We start from the raw sequence: 21,768 nt of genomic DNA on the forward strand, positions 1-21,768 counted from the left end.
AAAGGTGTATTGGCAAGAGTAAGACATGCCATATGGTTTATAACTGAAAATTATAAATTACAAACTATCACTATCTGATAGCAATTCTTCTTCTAGGAATTTATTCTATAAATGTGGGTCACATGTGAAAAATTATAAATGAAACAATTTTCATTGAAGCATCATTTGTAATTGCAAAAGACTGGAAACAATCTAAATGTCCATCAGTAGGGGGTTGGTGAAATATATTATGGCACATTTCATAGAATGAAATACCCTACAACCACAAATCGAGAATTATAAATTTAATGAACCAATATAAAACAACTGAAGTCAAACAAGTAAAACAAAAGCACAGAACAGAGTGTATAATAAAAAAACATTTGTGATACACACACACACACACACACACACACATACACATTTACTTATCATCTCATCATCATTTGCTTCCAGCAAGGTATACTGGTCAGTTACCTATTATCTCTCAGCCCGAAACCCACCCTTCCTATACTCCATTCTACACTTGGTGCTTGGATTCTGAAAATTACATTTCCTAGGCTCCTTGCCAGCCAGTTTCCTGTTAAGTTCTGCTATCAGGGGACACTAGTAGGAGATCAAAAGGCAGGAGGAAGAAGAGAAGCTTCCTGCCCCTGGCTCCAAAAGTGTAGTCGCTGGTTGCAGCAGGAGCAACAAAGCCGAGGTGGGGCAATTCTGGATGTCGACAGCACCTTTTTTGGGGGGTTCCAGCCTCGTCAATGTAGGACCACTTTAGACGGTCAAGAGCATCTCCAACAGCACAGCAGTTCATGTGAAGCTCATGGGATACAAACTTTACAGAGTATTCCTAAATCCTTTCATACTTTTTGAAAACCAATATTAAAAAAATTAATACCCTGAATGGATAAAGCTAGTTCCTCCGTTAAGAAAAGAATGCATACCTATGTACACATTTGTTGCTAGACAAAATCCTGAGACTTCTAATTTAGATATAATCCACCGTTCCTACTAATTTTCTAAAACCTTCCATGTATAGAAGTATTGGTGCATCCATACAACTAAACTAAATGTAAAAAAAGTAAAAATTTTTACATTCTAATTTAAAAAATTAAAGCTGACAGATGTATAACAGGAAGAAAAATCTGACTGTACTTTGAAGCAGATATAATCCAAAACTGTGCTGTTCAACGTGGTACTCATTAACCACATGTGGCTCTTTACATTTAAAATTAATTGAATATTCCTCAATTGCTCTAGCCACTTTTCAAGGGCTCAGTAGTCACATGTGACTAGTGGAGAACTTACTTTACAGCAGAGATTAGAGATCATTTCCAAAATCATGGGAAGTTTTATTGAATAGTCCTGCTTTGCTTTAGAAGGAAGGTAGAAGTCCTCTTAAAAAGGAATATTCTTTATTGGGAAAACTCCTTGATGCATATGAAGGAAACAGGAAAGTTAAGGCAAAGAAAAGGTATCAGCCATAAGGAGGAGAAGGAGCAGGGCTGTAATACTTAGTGAGAGCAAGAAATCACAGCAAGAGAACCATACTGTCCTCCCTCCCCCAATAAGCCCCAGAGATGTTGGAGAGGACTTGAGACAACCTATTATATTAGGGATTAGAACTGGAGCCATTTTGCTAGAAAAGGTAACCCCAGGAGGTAGGAGGATTGTGGGCCATCCAGGTGACAGATACTTGGAGCACACACGTGCACGTAGGATATGTATTTATACTTGTACTCTAAAGAAGTAAACTACACAAGATAGAAAAGAGGGGAATTCCTTGGCGGTCCAGTGGTTAGGACTCAGGGCTTTCACTGCCAGGGCCCAGGTCCAATCCCTGGTCAGGGAACTAAGATCCCACAGCAAATAAAAAAAAAAGAAAAGAATCAGTCAAGTATTAAAATAATACCTTTCAGCACTTACCACATGCCAGGCCCTTCAAATCACTTTACATGTACTAACTCATTTAAACCTCAGCACCACTTTAAAGTATTATTATGATTATCTTCTTTTTATAATTAAGAAAACTGAATAAGTAAATATAATGTAGAACACAATTCAAATCCAGCAGTGTGGCCCTAAAGTGATTGCTCTTAGCCACTACACTATGTTGCCTTCAAATTAAAGTTCAAGAAACAGGTAAGGTAAGGAAATTATTATTATTATTTTCTCTCTTCATATAGGTGGAAAAATAAACAGAACAGAATTTTGGAGTCTATGGAGTTCAATAATTTAGCATTCCTAATAAAATCTGAAGAAACAATCCACGAGATATTTTTAAGCTTCTATTTCTGGCTAACTTATTGGCTAATTTATGGCAAATAAGGGCTAGTAATACAGTATAAACAATGTAAAATTTTTAAGAAGAGAAAAAAAACCTAGATCTCTGCAACAACACTCTAATTCTTAATTTTATTTGCTACAGACACCAAGCCTCATTCTGAGGCATGAATACCATACAAAATTTCAGGAACAAGCAGGAATTATCTTTGCATAATGAAATAATATAATGCAGGAAAAGAATCATTTTTAAAGAACCCAAAATAACAAAAATTGATATAGCATTGTAAAGAAGATTTCTTAGCATTCTGTTTATAATTATTGAATACTGAAGGATAAAGAAATATAAAGCAGAGGAGGGGCTCTGTATTGAGAATATTTCTAAAGAATATTCCATTTTGTCCTCTTGGTGGCAAGAAAATGAAAAGTCATACAAACTACATTTAGGATTCAGGTAGTGGTTTAGGATCTATGATGAATCAGAGATAACAATGAGCTTTAACACAGCCTGGCTAGAGAAATGTTTTAATTTCTACTGTTATCCCAATGTTATCTCTTTTAACTAAGAAAAAAAAATAGTTGGGCTAATAGTGCCCTACTATTCAGACTGACAACAAAAGCTATCAGAAGCAGTCCAATTTCTGACAGGCTAGGCCAAGGGCACTATAAGAAAGGCTAAGCCCAACTGAGAGATTAGGCTGCTGAGATACACATCTTACTTGTTCAGATGATGCCTGGAGTTCCAACTTGACCTTCTCACAACTTCATCCAGAAAGCAAACCCGTATAAATGAAAGAGGTGGCCCAGCACAGTAAATCCTGGCTCACAAGGGCTCATTAACATCATAGTCATTCATATCCTCATTCACCCTGAGGGAGAATGCCGAAATTGGAAGAAGCATTCTACTTTGCCTTGAACCAGGGTGAGAACATCGAATACTTGAGTAATTGGTGCCACTTCAGTCATTTCCTTTTTATCACAAATACCCAAACCAAATAAATAGGTCCCCCTGATTTTTAAGTTCCTTGTATAACAGTTCTGAATCAGGTAAAAATCTGGGTATAGAGTAAGAATTTAGATAAGATGGTCCTTCACTACTCAAATGACTTAAGAAGTCATTCTACAATGAGCAGCCTTAAATTTTCCAGATGATCCAAGTGAAAGGAAGAGAGAAAGCAATGCTAAATAGGGTACAAAGCTCTAAAAGATTACATTCTCCTTTCTTTGTTGTCCATAGTTAAAGAGGATGGGTACTGCCATTCACATAGACACTGCAGTACAAATCTAACGATGCTATTCTTTTACTTAAAAGAATAAAAGTTCTCTTTTGCCGAGAAGATAAGTCCAAGCTTCTTGGCAGAATATGCAAAGGCTTTCAGGTGAGAATGCACTATCAGCATGGAGAGGTGGAGCCCTGAGAAAGCTTTCCTAGAAAAAGCTACTTCTAAGCTAGTCAAGGAGAGAAGCGGAGGAGGTTTTAGGCAGTGAACAGCACCGAGTAATGCCCAGATGAGAGAAGGCTTCTGGTATGTATAGGCAAACACAAGCAGCTGGTATTATGGAAACTTAAAATATGAGGGAGGACAATATAGCAAGCTATTGAAATTTAACCAATTGAAATTACAGTCAACCCTCTCTATCTGTAGGTTCCACATCCACAGATTCAACCAACCACGGAGAGAAAATACTTGGAAAAAAAATTCCAGGAAGTTGCAAAAAGCCAAACTTGAAATTGCTTCCTATGGGCAACTGTTTACTTATCATTTACATGGTACTTACATCTATTACACAGCATTTGCATTGTTAAGTATTAGAAGTAACCTAGAGACGATTTAAAATACATGGGAAGATAAGCGTAGGCAATGTGAAACACTGTGCTATTTTACATAAGGGACCTGATCTCTGTGGATTCTGGCATCCACAGCAGTGGGGTTGGGGTGGGGAGGTCCTAGAGCCAATACCCAGTGGATACAGAGGGACGACTGTATCTAGAACTCTAGGGTATACTCAGCAATGGCCTATTACAAATCTACCTCCAGACTTCCATTTTAAAATCAAGGTAATTTCGTATTTTATCTTCTATTTTTAAATAACTATACAAATATATATACATATATATTTCTTGTTTTAAAAAATCCTACAAGTAAGGATAAAATTCCCCTTTGGTTCCTTTAACATCCCCACTCCCACCAACAACTAGTCTGGAATGTATATTCTTTCAGACCTTCACTATACTTCACATTCATAAGTATGTACCCACAAAAATATATACGATTGCTTTATGTTCAACGATTTCCATGTAACTGTTCTGGGAATCACATACACCCATCTCCAAAGTCCAGTAATATTGTGTCTTCCTGGTGACAATAGTTTAATTTCAGCTTAACTGATTCCTCTTGTGAAATTGAACCAGATTAATAATTCAGAGATATCCTCAGTTTTGTATTCCAAATGCAGCTGGAGAAAATAAAATCATGGTAAATACTTGTTTAAAAACGTGTAAATCTCTTCTGGAATTATAATTTTATTTTTACCAAGTAGCTCTAGAAAAGCTGTATATCCGTTGTCCATTGAGTCAGAAGCATATCAGTACAGTATCTAGTTATCTGTTCAATCCACATAACTTATTTGAGCCCTAGTACCTGAACTTCCTTAAATAAGTTAGCAACTTTTTTCTTTTTTGATGAAGTGATTATTAGTGTTGCTAAGAAAAAATATTCTTGGGAACCCCTGAGGACTCAGAAAATCGAGCCAATCCAAAATGGTCTTTGATTTAAGGAAAGTGACCAGTAAATTCTTTTATCAAGTTTTCAAATGCATTAAAATAAAACTTGAAAATCTCCATAAGCAGATTTAGTTTCTTTTAAATATAAGTTGGCAGTGATTAAGAATATAATTATTAAAAGCATCCTCTTTGCAATCTCAGTAACTTTATAATATCAAACAGTGAATGTGACTCAGAAAGGTTATAGATCAAAGTCTTCTAATTAATTATTTAATGAGATATGGATATGTTAAACTTCTGTTTTGATTTAAATAAACTTTGAAATCACATTTTTATTACACTGCATATATTACTTCTGTAGTAAAACAACTGACTTCTTAAGTTCTGAGCATACCTCTCAATTTTCTTACTTGCAAACAGGCCCTAACAGTTCACATATATTAATTAATTAGATAAAAGATTGGGGGGCTACATGTGTTTGTTTACTTGTGTGCTTGTTGGAGGATAGTGAATCTCAAGAAGGCTGTACCTCAGGCAGGGCACTTTGGTCAAGGGGTTGCCCGTCATATCCCTTATCTGGAAGGGGCAAACTAGTGAGATCACTAGAGACAATGTAATTTTGATCAGCACTGTCCCACAGAAACATAAACATATGCCACAAATGAGAGCCACAGATGTAATTTAAAATTTTCTAGTAATTACATTAAAAAAGAAAAAAGAAAAATAATGTTAGTAATTTTATTTTGTCTAATATATCCAAAATATTATCATTTCAATGTGATCAAAAATTTTAAATTATTGATACTTTATATTCTTTTGTTCACACCAAGTGTTCAAAATCCAGTGTGTACCTTCATACTTACAGCACTTCTCAACTGCATTAGTCATATTTCAAGTGCTCAAAAAGTCATATCTGGCCAGCGGCTACCATACTGGACAGCACAGATATAGAGGGGAAACCAGGGGCTTTGGAATTAACCTAAGGTTTGAATTTTAGTTCCATAACTTACTAAGCTATGTGACCATAAGCTAGTAATATAAACTCCCTGAGCCCTGTAGTTCTTATCAGTAAATCAGGAATAATACCATATGCCTTGCAAATTTCTTATAAGAACTATAGATAATATAATATTTATTATAATTATAGATACTATGCCTGGCATATATATAGCTCAATAAAATCCTCCTCATCCTCATCATTATATAAATTAGAGAAGGAAAAAGTAACACTGTATGAGAGCTCAAAGTTTAAAATATTGTGACGGAGAAAAACAGAAAGAGAAACAAGAACTTGAAGCAAGATTATCAAAATGTTTTCTAACGGAAGTTTCAGTCGTCAATCCACTCTTATCCACACAAAATAAAAACAAAAACCATATTTTCCAAAATTGTGAATAATGCCAAAATAAGATATTGCTAAAACTAGAGATATGATGGTGTTTAATGGTTCTATTTCTACAGGGAAAAAATGGCTATAAAGTTGAGTAGAAGGTTATTTGCATGGACATGGAATTTTGGGATACTAAAAATGCTTACAAACAATCTACAAAGAGTATATTATGCATTCTGATAACTGAGCATTCATTATATAATACATAATGATATTTTTTTCATATAATTGTTACAGTATATTTTTCATTCACTTACATAGGATATCAAAATACAATGCAGAAAATATACAAAACATACCTCTGATAAAAATGTCTGGGCCGATTTCTGAGCTCCTACATGGAGCAGATATTCATATACGTAGAGTGCTAACCTGTAAAATGAATAAAATATTTATTGAGAAGAGGTATATTTAAAATTCATTCTTTAAATAATGCACACACCTTTTCATTACAGAAATATTTTTCACAATAACAGTGACAGAAAATCAACTCTTCCAACATCTTTTCAAGGAGTTTATACACATATGTTCAGAAAGAACTTTAATTAAAATAGGACGCAAAAGAATAAGACACATAATATCTTCTCTTGGCAAGAAACACCTAAATATGGATTTTTGTCTTGGATCATCTAACTTATCAAGCCCTCAATTCCCTTTGTTATACCTAATATGTATTACTAACTTAAAACCAAACATTAATAATTCCCATAACCTACTTGAAGGTCTAATTATTAGTAAAACAAATGAATTAAGTTATTGGACCTTTACAACAACACTATATCCTTCCAACTTTCTGATGAATGTTAACATAAACTCCAGCTGTTTACATATCCATATGCCAAAATGGGTGTTGAATGTCCAATTTTAATATATTTGTTCAGACACTCTCTCCTTATTCTTTAGTTTAGATTGTTAAACCAATAAAATTTTAGTTTAAAAGAAATTCAAATGAACAGCAAATCACAGCATTAAGTAAACTTTAAAGATACCAGATTATATTAAGCATTTGGGTGCTTATAGTTTAAAGGTTAACACGGAAGTAAATATAAATTTATCACTCAAATACAGAATATTAAGTATGCACTATACATTTATACTACTCTCATTATCTTGTGGATTCAGAATTTTAAGCTACACCATGTGGCTCAATTTTAGTTAAGCTGTTAACAAAATATTATTCATAAACCCAAATTAGTCTGAGACAGTATTTTTAATGATATCTTGGACTGATGCCCAGATAGCTCACAACAGTTCAGTTTCTGCTACACTGTATTTACCAATATTGAGCCAGGTTTACAGTAAACAAAACAATGTAACAATAACCACAGTTCTGTAGAGCTACTCCATTTCTCTTCCCAAGTGAATTTATGATTGTTAAAGACTGATGGCATTTGCAAAACTGAATATTTTCCTGAAAACATAACATGTATTTGTCATGAAAAGGGAAAGCCTGTATATAATCACTTGCTCTGTCCATTTAATTCTTTCTCCATTCCCAAACTGCCAAACTCTTAAGATGAGAATTATTCTGTAGTTACTAAGCACCATGAGCAGACATCTGTTAAAGTTACTCATAGATGAAAATATGTTGTTGACAGTGAGTATACGAATATAATTTAGAAACATCTCCCATTCTCTTCAAGTTGAATGCCACTTCCTGGATCAGTGCTTCTCAACTCTTTCTCTACTCTAACACACGTAGTATGTCACATCCCTGTGTGATGCTCCCTGAGGAAGGTTCATACCCCAAAGTATGTCATATGGGATATGGAATTGAAATGTTCCTGTAGTTTCAAACAAACAAACCCAACTGGTGATTCTTATCACACATTCTTCAAACACACATATCCCACATACTCTTGTCTCTCACTAACTACTTCCAAACCCATCACATGATTCCCGACCATGATGGCAGATTTCACCTTGAAAAAAAAGAAAAATTTGTGAATTTCTCCTGGAGAGACTGAAGCCTCAAAATTGCCTGCCAGTGGCAGTGTGGCCCTACTGCGTACGGCCCTAGAGCCTCGGGTTATTCCTTGTGAATTGTAAAATCTTGGACCTAGAGCCAAACCAGTGGTGCAGTCTGGACAAGAAAGCCAGGCCTAAGTCAAAGGCTCAGCAGTAAGGATGTTCCACCAAGCCTGGAGAAGTTGGAAGTGAGAGGCACTGAGTGAAGCAGAGGCACCGTGGTGGGTCTGGGGTAGGGGTGGGGGGGTGCAATAACAGAACAGACCCCAGAACAGTCAAGGCCAGAGCACAACTGTTGCTGTGTCCTTGCAATAAACACCATTCCTTAAAGTTAAGCAAGCCACTTCCTTGTAATATTAAAGGAGATAATATATTTCTTCTATGTTTTCCCCCAATTAATTAGGTAGCAAAAAGTATATCTCTTTACAAGTAGAATTTAAAGCAACAATCTCCTCTCTCTCAATGGGTTCAGGACAGTGATTCTCAAAGACATATTGGCGGAGGCACAAAATCAATGGGGGGAAGGGGTTTCAAACCGCAGACCTAAAGATTTTGAAGCATCTTCCTAGGGGTGTGCTTGTCCTCCTACCCTTAGAATCTGAGCTGTAGCAGGATATCGTATTGTTATCAACAGGATGATAAAATGGGACAGGGCTGAGATTATCTATCTATAACACCGCCTCATATATCCATGTTCTGTAACTCCCTTGAACAAAATGAACGCTTCCCAGGCAGTCAGGACCTACTCCAGAGAGAGTGGCAGGGAGCATCATATCGGTGAACAGTTAATCAACTCTACTGTCTTGATGACTCCAGAATACATCACTAGCAAATCTCCAACATTTTAACTACTACCTCTGTGCATAGGATTTTCCACACCTATGCCTTTAGCCCTATCCTCTCTACCAAGCTCCAAACCTGCTTCTCCAATTTACTGTTTGAAATTTCTAGCAAGATAGCTCTCTCTTAACTTGACCATATCCAGAGTTAAATTCACCTTCTCCCTCTATTTACAGTACCTGTGCTCACTTTCAATGAAACATAATTTCTGAGTCTCAGTTTCCTCATTTGTAAAATGGGAAGGATACTTTCCTTGTAGTATTGTTGAAAGGATCAGAGAGCACAGTAAATAGTAACAATAACTGCAACAGTTTCAGCGAATTCTGTTACACATTATATTACCAAGTCACATACTGGATTCCAACACCACAGCCTCTTTCACATTTGCCATTCCTTTCTAACCTCCCTCCTGCTCCTGAAGAACCAGTAGGAGCCACAGCAATAGGAGTTATTTGTTCAACCTTCAGATACAGATACTGTGTATTTCCCATTAGCTGCCTACAATAGAGGCATTAGGGCCACCAGAAATAAGAGCCTCCAGAAGGTTCTGGGGGAAGAGCCCTGCAATTAATTATCTGTGTATGAATACAAATGATTCCAGGGGAGTGAGGACTGACACTTGTCCATCCGTGCAGATGAATCATAGCATGGTCCCTTACCTAGTGACAGATCATCATCAAACATTTTATTCGGATTCAATTTCTATTGGACAGTGAAAATTTTAAAATAAATATTGAATATACAAATATTTAAAATGTGTACACTCTCATATTATCATTTTCCTTTTTAGGATCTTTAAGAAATTTAACTACTTTTGATAAAGTACAGAGTGCCTATTTAATCTAGTGGCTTATAATGTGATCCAATTACACAGAAAAAAATTAATAATCATGCAGTAAGAGTTTGCAGAAAGTAGACACAACTTTTTTTTTAAACATTGATTAATGAAAAAGCATATCAGTGATTCATGGATCATATATGCCTTTAAATTATCTTCATTTCATTCTAAATTTCAAATAGATACCAACGAATGAGTTAACAAAATCATGACCAGGAATTCTAGAGAGGAATGCAAAGCCAGAATGCAAAATGTATCTGAAACAGCTCAAGACCTTCTGTACTCCCTGGTTACTGCAGGCTCTTAAGCTTTAAAAGTAAGAGCAAAGGTAGAGGTTAAAATGGGAAGAGAACTGAGAATAGCCAAAGTCTGAGCCCACCTGCCACTGCCCTCAACACAGTAATTACATATCACCTACACATGTGATGCACACTCAACTCACTGTCCCTCAGTTACACACATATACACTCATGGGTGCCATCGAAGGCAGAACAGAAAAGTCAACCACCACTGATAAAACTTCACAATTCAAATTCTATCAGTCTCCAATTCTGATAGGATCAAATCTATCGATATTTCAACTAGACTTCATGGATTCAAAATCTCTAATAAATTTGGATGTTGACCAGTCTACAGTTTAACTTTTTAACCTATTTACAAAAGGAAAGGGGGAAATCCCACGCACTTTATTTTGCACATGATTCTAACAAAAGTGGATTTTTTTTGTTAATTATAAAATATATAATTAGAAGGGAATTAAAGATATATAAAAATGAAAAGAACACAGAAAGATGTTAAACCTCTGACTACCCCCCACCGAAAAACCCCAAATAAAATTAAAAAGCAATAATGAACTGAGAAAATAGGATACACGATCAATAGGACAACAAAAGGCTAATATGCTTAATATACAAACAGCTCATATAATATGTCCTGCCAGAATAAGAAGACCTTAATTTTTAAATAATGAGCAAGGATGGACATTAAAGGTCAAATAAGAAGAATGGCTACCTATGGCCAGTAAATAATCCTAAGGAAAATATTCAACCTCCCAGCCATAAACAATATTTTTAAATTTCACCAAAAAATGTACCAAAGACTCTAAAAACATTAAAGCATTCGGTGCCTAAAGGATAATATATGGACGTGTAAATGGTACAGCTTTTCAAGAAAATAACATGGTGAGGTGAAAAGGTAAGTGAATGAGTAAAAAACACAAGTGTAGAATAGCTTGTACAGTACGCTCCCATATACATGACACATATATTCTTCCAGAGGTAATTCATATACATACAGGCACAGCAGCAACAAGCGTCACTCCCCAGGCTTCCCCCTCTGGTGGAAACATATGTATCCAAACAGTATCTTTTATTGAAGGGGTTTTTTTCCTAGGGAGTGGGAGCCTAGGATAAGAGGCAGACTTTTTCTTTTTTTTTTTTTTAAGAGGCAGACTTTTTTACTGCATAAACTTTCTTCTGTTTGATTATTTCCCCATACTTCTTCTATTACCTATTTTAAAAGAAATAAACAAGTAAATAGGAAAAAATAATAAAACTTTATGACCTTTGACCCAGTAATTTCTATTCTAAAATACTATTTTAAAGAATTAATCAGAAATCCAAACAATTTATAATGAAGCTCGTGGCAAAATTATAGCAGTGAAAAACTGGCAACCTAAATATCTGATAAAAGGGGACTAGTTTACATGCAGGTGATGGGAAAATATATTTTTGAAGATGTTTAATGAAGAAATGTTCATAGTTCATTGTTAAAAGTGTGAGCATATATACACAGAAATATACATACTGCATTGAGAAAAAGAGTAGAAGGAAATATGAGTTATAGCTACTGGCAGAAATATTAATAACAGTAAGAAGCAAAAGGTGAAGTCCAACTAGTATGGATGTAGCAGAAAAACTAAATAAAGCATAAAACCAGTATGGTCTAATCAGAGTAAGAGCTAACATCCCCATGCCTCCTTCAGAAGGCCTGAGGACAACTCTTGTTAAAGCACTGTCCTCTAATTAACAATCATAATGGTAGCTTTGTGTCTCCAGTAAAAGATTAAATTTTGTGCCACTCATACTATACAAAAATCTAAGATATCTGGCTAGATAAAAATATTAAACACTTTTTCCCAGTTTGTTGTCTGACTTAATTTTGGTTAGGTTTTTTGGGGATGGGGGAGAACAGGGAAGGGGGGACACATTCAGATACTTTTGATTAAACTTTAAAGATAGAAATAACTAATATGAAAGTAAAAATGCTAACTAAACCTTATAGATAAATGGGCAGAAGCAATAACAAACATCACAGATAATTTTAAAATGTGGAAAACATTAAACGTCATTGGGAATCAAACAAATATACATTAAAGCAACAATGGGATTTAAATTTTCACTTAAATACATAATATGTAAGAAAATGTATATTCAAATACTGCTGATGGCAATAAACTAGTATAGCTCTTTTCAAAACCAATTTGGCAATAAGTATACGTCAAAAGCTTGCTAAGAAAAGTTCACACACTTTGACCCAATAATTCCATTACTGGGAGTCTAGCCTAAAGAAATCATCTTAAATGTAGAAAAGCTTAATGCACAAAAATTTTTAACCAAAGAACATGTAGAACAATCAAAATATAAATAAAAAGAAAAATGGCTGGATTTATAGTAAAATATTTTGCATTAATTTCATGTTTGAAAATATAACTCAGAATTTAGATATATTCATTCAACAAGCACCTAAGAGACTTCCCTCTGCTTAATTCTTGAACTTTAAGATGTGAGAAAATGTCATAACTGTACCACCAAATAAAATTATTTCAAATTTACCTTGTGAAAATTACAAAATCTAACAAAGAAACAAATTTTTACCATTCACGTGAACAACATCTGTTACATGCTTGCCAAGAGGTATCATCTAACAGTACTAAGACAGTTAAGTATTTAACAGCACATCTACAACACATAATGTCATTTGGAGTCTAATTGCAGCAAATTCTCAGCTACACTTGTAAATAAGGACTTCACAGTCTGGAAAAGGGGTAAAGAATTTACTTCACTCTATAATCTAGCTATCTAATTTGAGATTAAATCTCTTGCTCTGAAGGAAATGGTAGAAAATAAGGAACTATGGATAACATATAAAAAAGGTTTTAAAGACAGTATTGTTAATTTGCAAAAAAGTTCTCCAAGCTACACATAAATAAAAGGTGAATACTACCTATAGTTCAGAGCTAATTCCTAACTCTCTCTCTCTACATACACATATATGTACATATGTCAATATCTATACATGTGTGTATAATACATCTATATAAAACAAATCATTATTTCACAAAAGTCAGTCAATAAAAATGACCTAATGTGTTTAATCTGAATTTATAGAACAGTTAAAATGGATATGACTGTTTAAATCATAGAAAGAATTTTTTAAATCTTGTGAACAGGATTCATCAAAAGTTTTCTTTATATTATACATGCTAGTTATAATAACACAATTTAATGTTCATAAAAATTTTCAGGAATGTGTGCCACTTGTGGATAACATTTAATCATGCCTCACAATATATTCCTATGAGGCAGAGTTATGAACTATGTATAAACATCATTAGGTAAGTACTCATACAATGAAAAGTCCAACTACCAATAAACAGCTATGTCTGTCAGCCTGGCCATGATATCCTATATCTACTTTTCACACATTTACCTATTAAATAACCTGTCTTTGGCATGCCATTCTTTTAATATTCCAAAAAGATACAGTGTTGAAACTGAAAAGCAAGAGAAAGTAGCCATTTAATATGAGAAAACATACATCCATCCCAAACTTCGGTGATGAAAACTGATTTCGCCATCTTCTTACATTTAGCAAGGAAAAAGGAAAAAAAAAAAAGATTCAAACATAAAGCCTTCAAATTAACAAATCCCCACCTGTAGTTTTAAAATTCTTTTGGTTGATTCACTATATGTGCAAAGGTAGAGGGAAGACACAGTAGGAGAATTAACTTCAAAAAACAGCTGTTCCTAATTTCTATTGAAATTAAACTACTATAACACATTTTGTCTTGTTTATCTCTGTATCTCCAGCACCTAAACTAGCGAGTACCCAATAAATATTTTTTAATGAAGGAATGACTCTCTTAAGCCAGGCATAAGGCACTTACAGAATCCTTTGATTTCCTCTAGTCAAGGCATTCAAAGGGGAAGCGTAAGGAATCTCCTTAGGTACCTACTTTAGCATTGACCTCCTCGTAGTATCCTTAAGCTTCAGCCTCTCAATAAAATACTATCGTTTAACAGCATGAATGTTACTAAAACAATTCCTTCACACTGATTCCTATCTCTATATACAAAGGGTAATTTTTTAAAGAAATAAATTAATCCATTTAGTTGTGGGTGGTAGGTATGTTTTGTTATTTTTAATAAAACAAATCCTCAAAAGACAATAACCTCTCTCTCGCCTATATCCTTAAAGGAAATAAATCAAGGTTAGGAAATAAACAATAAAAAGATTGTAGAGGGCTAGAAGAGGGCTATTTTATAAAGAATGGTCTAGCTGTTACATTTAGCACTGGTGAGTAGTATGTGCTGCAAAATGCTACATCCAAACTCCACTCCCCATCTTCTGTCCTTAAATCCCAACGTCATTAACTCGAGAAGCCGCAGACATAGAGAATTTAGAACAGATTAAGTTCTCCTAACGCACAGTAAAAAGTCATGTGGGATCTAGATTCCTACCCACTGCTATATTTAAAATGGATAACCAACAAGGACCTACTGTATAGCACAGGAAACTGTGCTCAATATTATGTAACAACCTAATCAGGAAAAGAAATTGAAAAAGAATAGACACATGTATATGAATAACTGAGTCACTTTGTTGTACACCTAAAACTAACACAACATTGTTAATCTACTATATTACAATATAAAATAAAAAGTTTTTAAAAAGTCATGTTGGATTTAGAAAAAAGAACTTTCTTATTCCTGATCCATTGTATAATTCCACTGTTGACTAATGACATGTATCAGTATCCATATGTGTCTCCTAAGTGATAAAATGCCAAGAGTTAGCTGGATCACAGCTAGCTAACAAGTAGCAAGGAGCATTTGGCAGCCACCGAGAGACTGCTCATGGGATTGTAAGTAGTTTAGCAATGAAACTAGATCAGCCTGATCAAATTTTCAACAGAGCTTACAACCTGGTGCTAAGGAGGTATGAAAAATTAGAAATCTGTTTCTAACATTGTCTTTTTAAAGTTCTTCATCATTAACAGTGAAGCTAAAAAACAGATTTAGCATGTCAAAAACTGTGTCTATGCAACCACCCAATAATATTAATATCCAGCCTTTGCTTCAAATTCACTTAGTCTATTTTTTATACTCTCAATGTCAGTTTTAGAGGATACCTGATATACATAAAGATATTGAAGATACTAAACAGAATTAAATGTTCTGGTGCAGAGATAATTGCATCAGTTAAGACTGACAGGGAAAGGAGTGAAAGATTTAACAATTATTAAATGGATAGCTGGGCATAAAAAATATTACATTGCCGATGTGTCATTGATGTCATAAGTGACAGACAAGTAATGCTTGGGAGTATGGATTTGGAAATAAATGATTTGATGTGCTTAGAAATAAAAACACTTGCCTTGTGCAGACAGGCAAATTCATGATTAAAATGACTATCAATAGAGAAAATTAAAAGGCTAAGATATAAAAATAAGAATTAATTTAAAACTAATCAAGAGTTTATAGAAATACGGTTATTTGTAAAATTTAGTAAAACTTTCCATCCATTTTTAAAAATAATTGTTCTTGCTATAATCTCCCATTTGATCTTTTTTCATAAATTTATTTATTTATATGTATTTAATTTTGGCTGCGTTGGGTCTTCATTGCTGCACGCGGGCTTTCTCTAGTTGCGGTGAGCGGGGGCTACTCCTCGTTGTGGTGCACGGGCTTCTCACTGCGGTGGCTTCTCTTGTTGCAGAGCACGGGCTCTAGGCACGCGGACTTAGTAGTTGTGGCGCACAGACTTAGTTGCTCCAGGGCACGTGGGATCTTCCCAGACCAGGGGTCGAACCCGTGTCCCCTGCATTGGCAGGCGTATTCTTAGCCACTGCACCACCAGGGAAGTACTCCATCCACTCTTAGAGCTAAGCTATATACATTGGAAATACAGTACTGGGTATACTTGATAATAGCACTTAGTCCATTTCAATTCAGCTTGAAGATTATACATTATAGCCACGCTCCCACCTGCCCATGGAATCTTGATATATATTGTCTGATATACATAGTTCTGTTTGTGTCATCCTTATAGAGAGTAGATTTTCTTTTATATCCACCCAGAATACTAGTAGCTTCCTAACACTTGCTGACTAACCTTGGGAGTCACCTCATACTCAATTTCAATGTATTAACATCAAAATTAACACCAGACACCAGACTTCCACTTATGCCATGGAGGAGTAAGTGGGACTGAACTTGCCCTCTTGCTGCAGACAACTAGAAAACTGGATATATGAAACAACTGGTTTTAGATACTGGACAACAGGCAGTGCAGGCCTGTAAAACTTGAGAAAAGAGGAACATACAAGATTTGAGTCCTATCATAACCCTAGTTTTCTGCCTGAAGGCACATTCCAGAACAAAGTACAAGGAGGGAACAAATCCAAATACAGCACAGTGGTCTCAAGTTGAAGAGATCAAGGGATTAAACTGGGGAGGACTGAGGCAGCTGGAATTTGTGGGCAGAGTATCAGACAGGAGGGGGCTACACAGCAAAACAACTCCAACAATCTGCATAGGAATCCCTTTGCCCATGTATAGGGTGGAACCCCACCAAGCCAGGCAAAGAACTGTTGCTCACATAGGGCTGGGAAACCACTAACTACTCACAGGACAAACTTCAAGAACACTACTCACAATGAACACCAACAGCATTCGGTAGAGACCCACGGGCCACACTTTGGAGGTAGGACTAAACTAGTCCTAAAGTAAAAGTAGACTTACCCTAACCATAGTGTGTAATTTTAACAACCCAAATAAGCTTCTAACAACATGCAGTGTAGCCAGATTTGTCTAGAAAGTAGCTTTAAGTAAAGATAGATATTATTATTTAAAAAGTGATACCAAGTATCAAGTCAGAGATACCAAAATAACTTTCAGGTTGGTGAATGACATGGCCACTGGGGGCAAGGGGAATATGGGAAATCTCTGTACATTCTGCTCAATTTTGCTATGAACCTAAAACTGCTCTTTTTAAAATAAGTATTTTTCAAAGAATTTACAATGGGTAATGGGGCTTCTTACTTCCCTCTCTCTACTGTTCTGTGTTTTGCAAATTCCTATAATCAAGAAAAAATTATTTTAAAACTTAGTCATCAGTTCATATCTCCTTCCCCAAGCTAATTTTAAATTATTATCTATGTGTAACATTTTCCTCAAGTACAAATGAACAGTAACAGTTTACTCTAATAATAAGTTAATAACAAAGAAAATATCTTCTTTATAAATAATATAAATTACATATCCCAAGAAATTAAGAGGAGTGGAAAACATTTAAAAGCAGTCTAATGTTTTTCCTCTTGCTACTAAGCACTGAAAATAACTTACTCAGAATTTCTTCCAGGCTTTACGATTTTTTTTTCTTTTTTCACCTCATGCAGAAGTTTATTGTAGAACTGAAAATAAATTGCATCATTTAAAATCTCTCTCTTCTACTTATTTACAAAACAGAAACAGACTCACAGACTGTGAAAGCAAACTTATAGTTACCAAAAGGGGAAACGTGGTGGGGAGGAATAAATTAGGAGTTTGGTATTAACATATACACACTACTATATACAAAATAGATAATCAGCAAGGACCTACTGTATAGCACAGGGAACTCTGCTCAGTACCCTGTAATAGCCTATATGGGAAAAGAATGTGAAAAAGAATGGATATATTCATATGTTTAACTGAATCACTTTGCTGTATACCTGAAACTAACACAACGTTGTAAATCAACTACACTCCAATGTAAAATAAAATATAAATTAAAAAAAAACTCTCTCCTTATTTCTGTCTTTTAGAGTGCACATAGCAGAAGCTATATGTATAGGCAGCACCTCCTCATCATAAGTCATCATTTCTCTGCCCAGCAGGTCACATGACAGGTGGCTGCAACCCACGCCACAGAGCCAAGTCTAAGATCAGCAGTTCAGGATCTACCTTCCTTTCTGAGGCTCTTCAAACTTGGGATCACAGACGTGAACACTTCATTCTGACTGGGTTTTAGTAACCTGTATCCCCCACAAGTTTAGGGAACTGTAAATCCTCCAATATCCTTCTATTCCCTGCTTCATGAATATTAATAGTCTCCTCACTAAAAGTCTGAGGCTCCCTGATGTGGACTGAAGTCACTATAGCTTACTTCTCCACCCTCAGGTTTCCATGTGATGGGGACTTCTAAGGAGTCCATGAACAGAAATGAGAAGAACTCGATCTGACATTCTTATTTTTCTTAATTCTTCCTGTTAATTCTCTTTTCTAATCTTTGCACATGCTATTTTGACATTTAGATCTATTCTGCTTTATATCTGCTTTCCTTTAGCACTCACTTTACATTCCCTACTACTTCTTGCACCTTCTTTTTAAATGTTTCACCTTGTTCTAACTTCCTTAACCCCAGCCAAATCTGTATGATCATCTACCTATAACATATTTGGTGATGTCTTTAGTTGGACCTACTTCATTACTGCCGTGTTTAAAGTATCCACATTAATATGCACCATTCATTGAGGCTAGTGCTTGTAATTCATTTTCCACTTTCCCTAGAGGAATTCTGGGAGAGTTTTTCTCAAAACAAATTGCAGCAATGTCTCTGATCTGTACTCCTTAGGGCACATAAGGAACAGGGAAGAAATGCTTCAGAACAATACACCCATAGACACAGGTCCCAGAACTCTTAATATCACAGAATGAAATGGGCAGGTGTTTGAAGGAAAAACCCAACTCAGGAAAGACACAGGATAATTCTCTCTGATTTTCAGAGGGCATAAATGTATATTTTTAATCCCTATTTGAAGCTATTTTTTAAAAGCTCCATATAAAATAATCAGAACCACAGGGATTTTGTCTAGGGCTTAATCCATTTCCTAGCATTAGTTCGAAATATTTAGATATTTACAGCATTTGCTCTTTTAGGCCATTTATTTATCTCTTTATTAGACAACTCTTAAGCATCTAGTTTGTGTAAAGTATTGAGAACCAATGAAACATCATTAATTTAGGACCCACTAAGGCAGAATTTGTGGCAATATGGTCAAAGAATACATCTTTACACTAACAAAGAGTTTAACAAATTAGCAGCATAAAGATAATTCTAAATATCTAATGTTAGAAAGAAAAACTACTTTCAAACATCCTGAGAAACTTTACAAAGAAACACTTAATGCTCATCAACATCAACAGTTAGTAAGCTCCTACCATTGTTCTAGGTCTTAGACCAAAAAAAAAAAAAAGAAGACACAAATTTTGCCCTCAAGTAATTTTCAGACTTGTTAATCGGAATAAAAATGTAATTAAAAATAAGATCAGTAACACAAAGTGGCATATGATTGGTGTACAGGCAACAAAATATCAAGAATTCAGAACAGGAAAAGACCACTGTAAGAGATCTTGACAAAAGGGCTTTAACTGACAAAGGAAATTGTACTTAAGGTAGGTATTAAGGGAAATGGGATAAGCAGGAAGAAAAGAGGACATTTAAGGAAAGGATAATAGCATGAAATAATTATCTAAATTATATACAACACTGTGGCCAAAATAAAATTCTCTATGTACCTGAAAGTAATAAAATGTTTCACAAAATATTCCATTATTGAGACAGACTTCTAGTATCACTATGCAATAGAAAGATTTTACTCTATTATACAGAACATGACAGAGTAATAATAGGAACTTATATTTATACTGTTTTATAGCTTATAAAGTGCATTTACATATGAAAGGAAACATTTAATTATTTAGTAGCAGTTTATAGCAATGTTATTTTATTAAGAATTTCTCCATATAGTTCTCTTTAATTTTTTTCAGATTTTTAAAAAATAAGCCTGTTTCTGTACATTTGTAATTGAGAAAAATGTTCATCTAGAAGGCATTCCTTATGGCATTTCCTAATTAAAATTTAGGTTACCATGTAAAGCTTTAGAATACAGAAATTTATTTTGTACCCCAAAACATAAGTAAAAACCCACATTTTTTTAATATCAGAAAGTGGGATCTATATATCTATAAATTTAGATAAAGTTATTCTGATTCTTCAGTTATATTTGTATCTAAAAATAAATGTTTAAAGTGTATCTCTAGATAAGAAGCTAAAATAATCAATAGATAAAAGAGAAAAACAGACAAGGCAAGAAAACAGGATTAAATACAACATGAACCTCTACTAAATTAATCTCCAGATACTCAATTTCCAGTCAATTGCACTCAGAAGCATTTGGCATCCATGCGTACCTAAATCAATGAAGAGTGACCTAAGAGATCTTGACTTCCCTAAGCCCTGATACAAATAATCAAACTCCTTGATTTTAGATAAACCATCACAGCATAATTATCAAATTTGAACATAAAAGTAAGGAGATAACTAATATATTTAGATTCCTGAATCAGTATCCCAAAAGAACAGGCACTCTGAAACACTGCACTAAATCTAATAAGATTAACTTGACAAAAATAAATGTACTGTGCTTGAATCAAAAATCTTGTATAGGATAGACAAATATAACAATAGCCCATATAAAAAGACAGGTTTTAGCTGACTGCAAGTTTAATATGAATTAATAGTATATTAGACCACCCTGCCAAGAGCTAATTTTACCTTAAATGCATTAACATAGAACTAAAAAAGGAGAGATAATAAGTCCTATAAAGATGAGGGGGGGAAAAAAAGACAAGTTGTGAGCAATGGTTGGAAGTATCAGTGATGCATAACCTGCAGAAAGTAAAGGCTCAAACACTTAATAGGTTGTCAGCTATTACAGGGATTGGTCTTATTTTACATGGCTAAAGAGGGTGGAACTAAAACCAATGGGTTAAAGTGCTAAGAAGGCAAATTGTAACTCAACACCTCAAAGACCCTTTTTGTAACCATTAGAGCTATCCAAAAATCGTATAGGCTGAGAAAAGAACCATTTTGGGGTTGGGAAATGTGAGTGTCCAATCTCTGAAAGAGTAAAGGAACAGTACAGGTTGAAACTGGGGATACGGCAGGGGCTTTATTCATTGAACAGAAGTTTGGATCAGATGAACTTTAAAATACCTCTCAGATACAAGATTACATAATCCTATTATTACTAAAATATGGCTCAGAGCAATTGAGTGACTTCCAGATCAACAGAACTATTTGGTAAAAGAGTTGAGATTAGGATATATGACTCAAAGCTTAGTCTGCTGTATCTCGAAAAATACTGCAAAACAACATGATTCAATATCTTCCATGAAGAAATTATATTCCCAGGAAATATCACTCTGTGACCAAGTGAAAGATGGAGAAGTGGCAAGCTTACCTGTCAAAGTCAACATAAGGCAACTGTTAGTACAACCACAACTCCCACCACCCTGCTCCTCAACTCAAACATTAAGAAGATAAACTGTTTCTCCATGATATAAGTCTGTGTGGTTCCTATAGATCACGTGGACCAAGGTTCCAAGGTTTCCAAACCAAAAATGGAAGATAAAAGCATGC

The 21,768-nt window shown here is 34.8% G+C and overlaps 1 protein-coding gene across 9 annotated transcripts in view; it reads right to left on the bottom strand.

Moving 5' to 3' along the window:
- SSBP2 (single stranded DNA binding protein 2) overlaps window positions 1-21,768 on the bottom strand; it is a 297,817-nt gene that overhangs the window by 216,439 nt on the left and 59,610 nt on the right. For 4 of the 9 annotated variants that reach the window (XM_089909089.1, XM_089909088.1, XM_089909086.1 and 1 more), the window contains exons 3-4: window positions 17,649-17,716; window positions 6,674-6,746 (exon numbers count right to left, since the gene is read on the bottom strand). In XM_089909089.1, coding sequence (XP_089765215.1) covers window positions 6,674-6,746; window positions 17,649-17,716 — 141 coding nt within the window. Of the gene's footprint in view, window positions 1-4,519; window positions 4,717-6,673; window positions 6,747-11,314; window positions 17,624-17,648; window positions 17,717-21,768 lie in introns of those variants that run through there. The other 5 variants (XM_022593529.2, XM_089909090.1, XM_022593509.2 and 2 more) reach the window with 3 other exon arrangements.

The sequence above is a fragment of the Delphinapterus leucas genome, chromosome 3 (assembly GCF_059928025.1).
Source record: "Delphinapterus leucas isolate spDelLeu-1000000601 "Yukka" chromosome 3, BTC_Dleu_Yukka2, whole genome shotgun sequence".
In the NCBI taxonomy this organism is placed as follows: domain Eukaryota; kingdom Metazoa; phylum Chordata; class Mammalia; order Artiodactyla; family Monodontidae; genus Delphinapterus; species Delphinapterus leucas.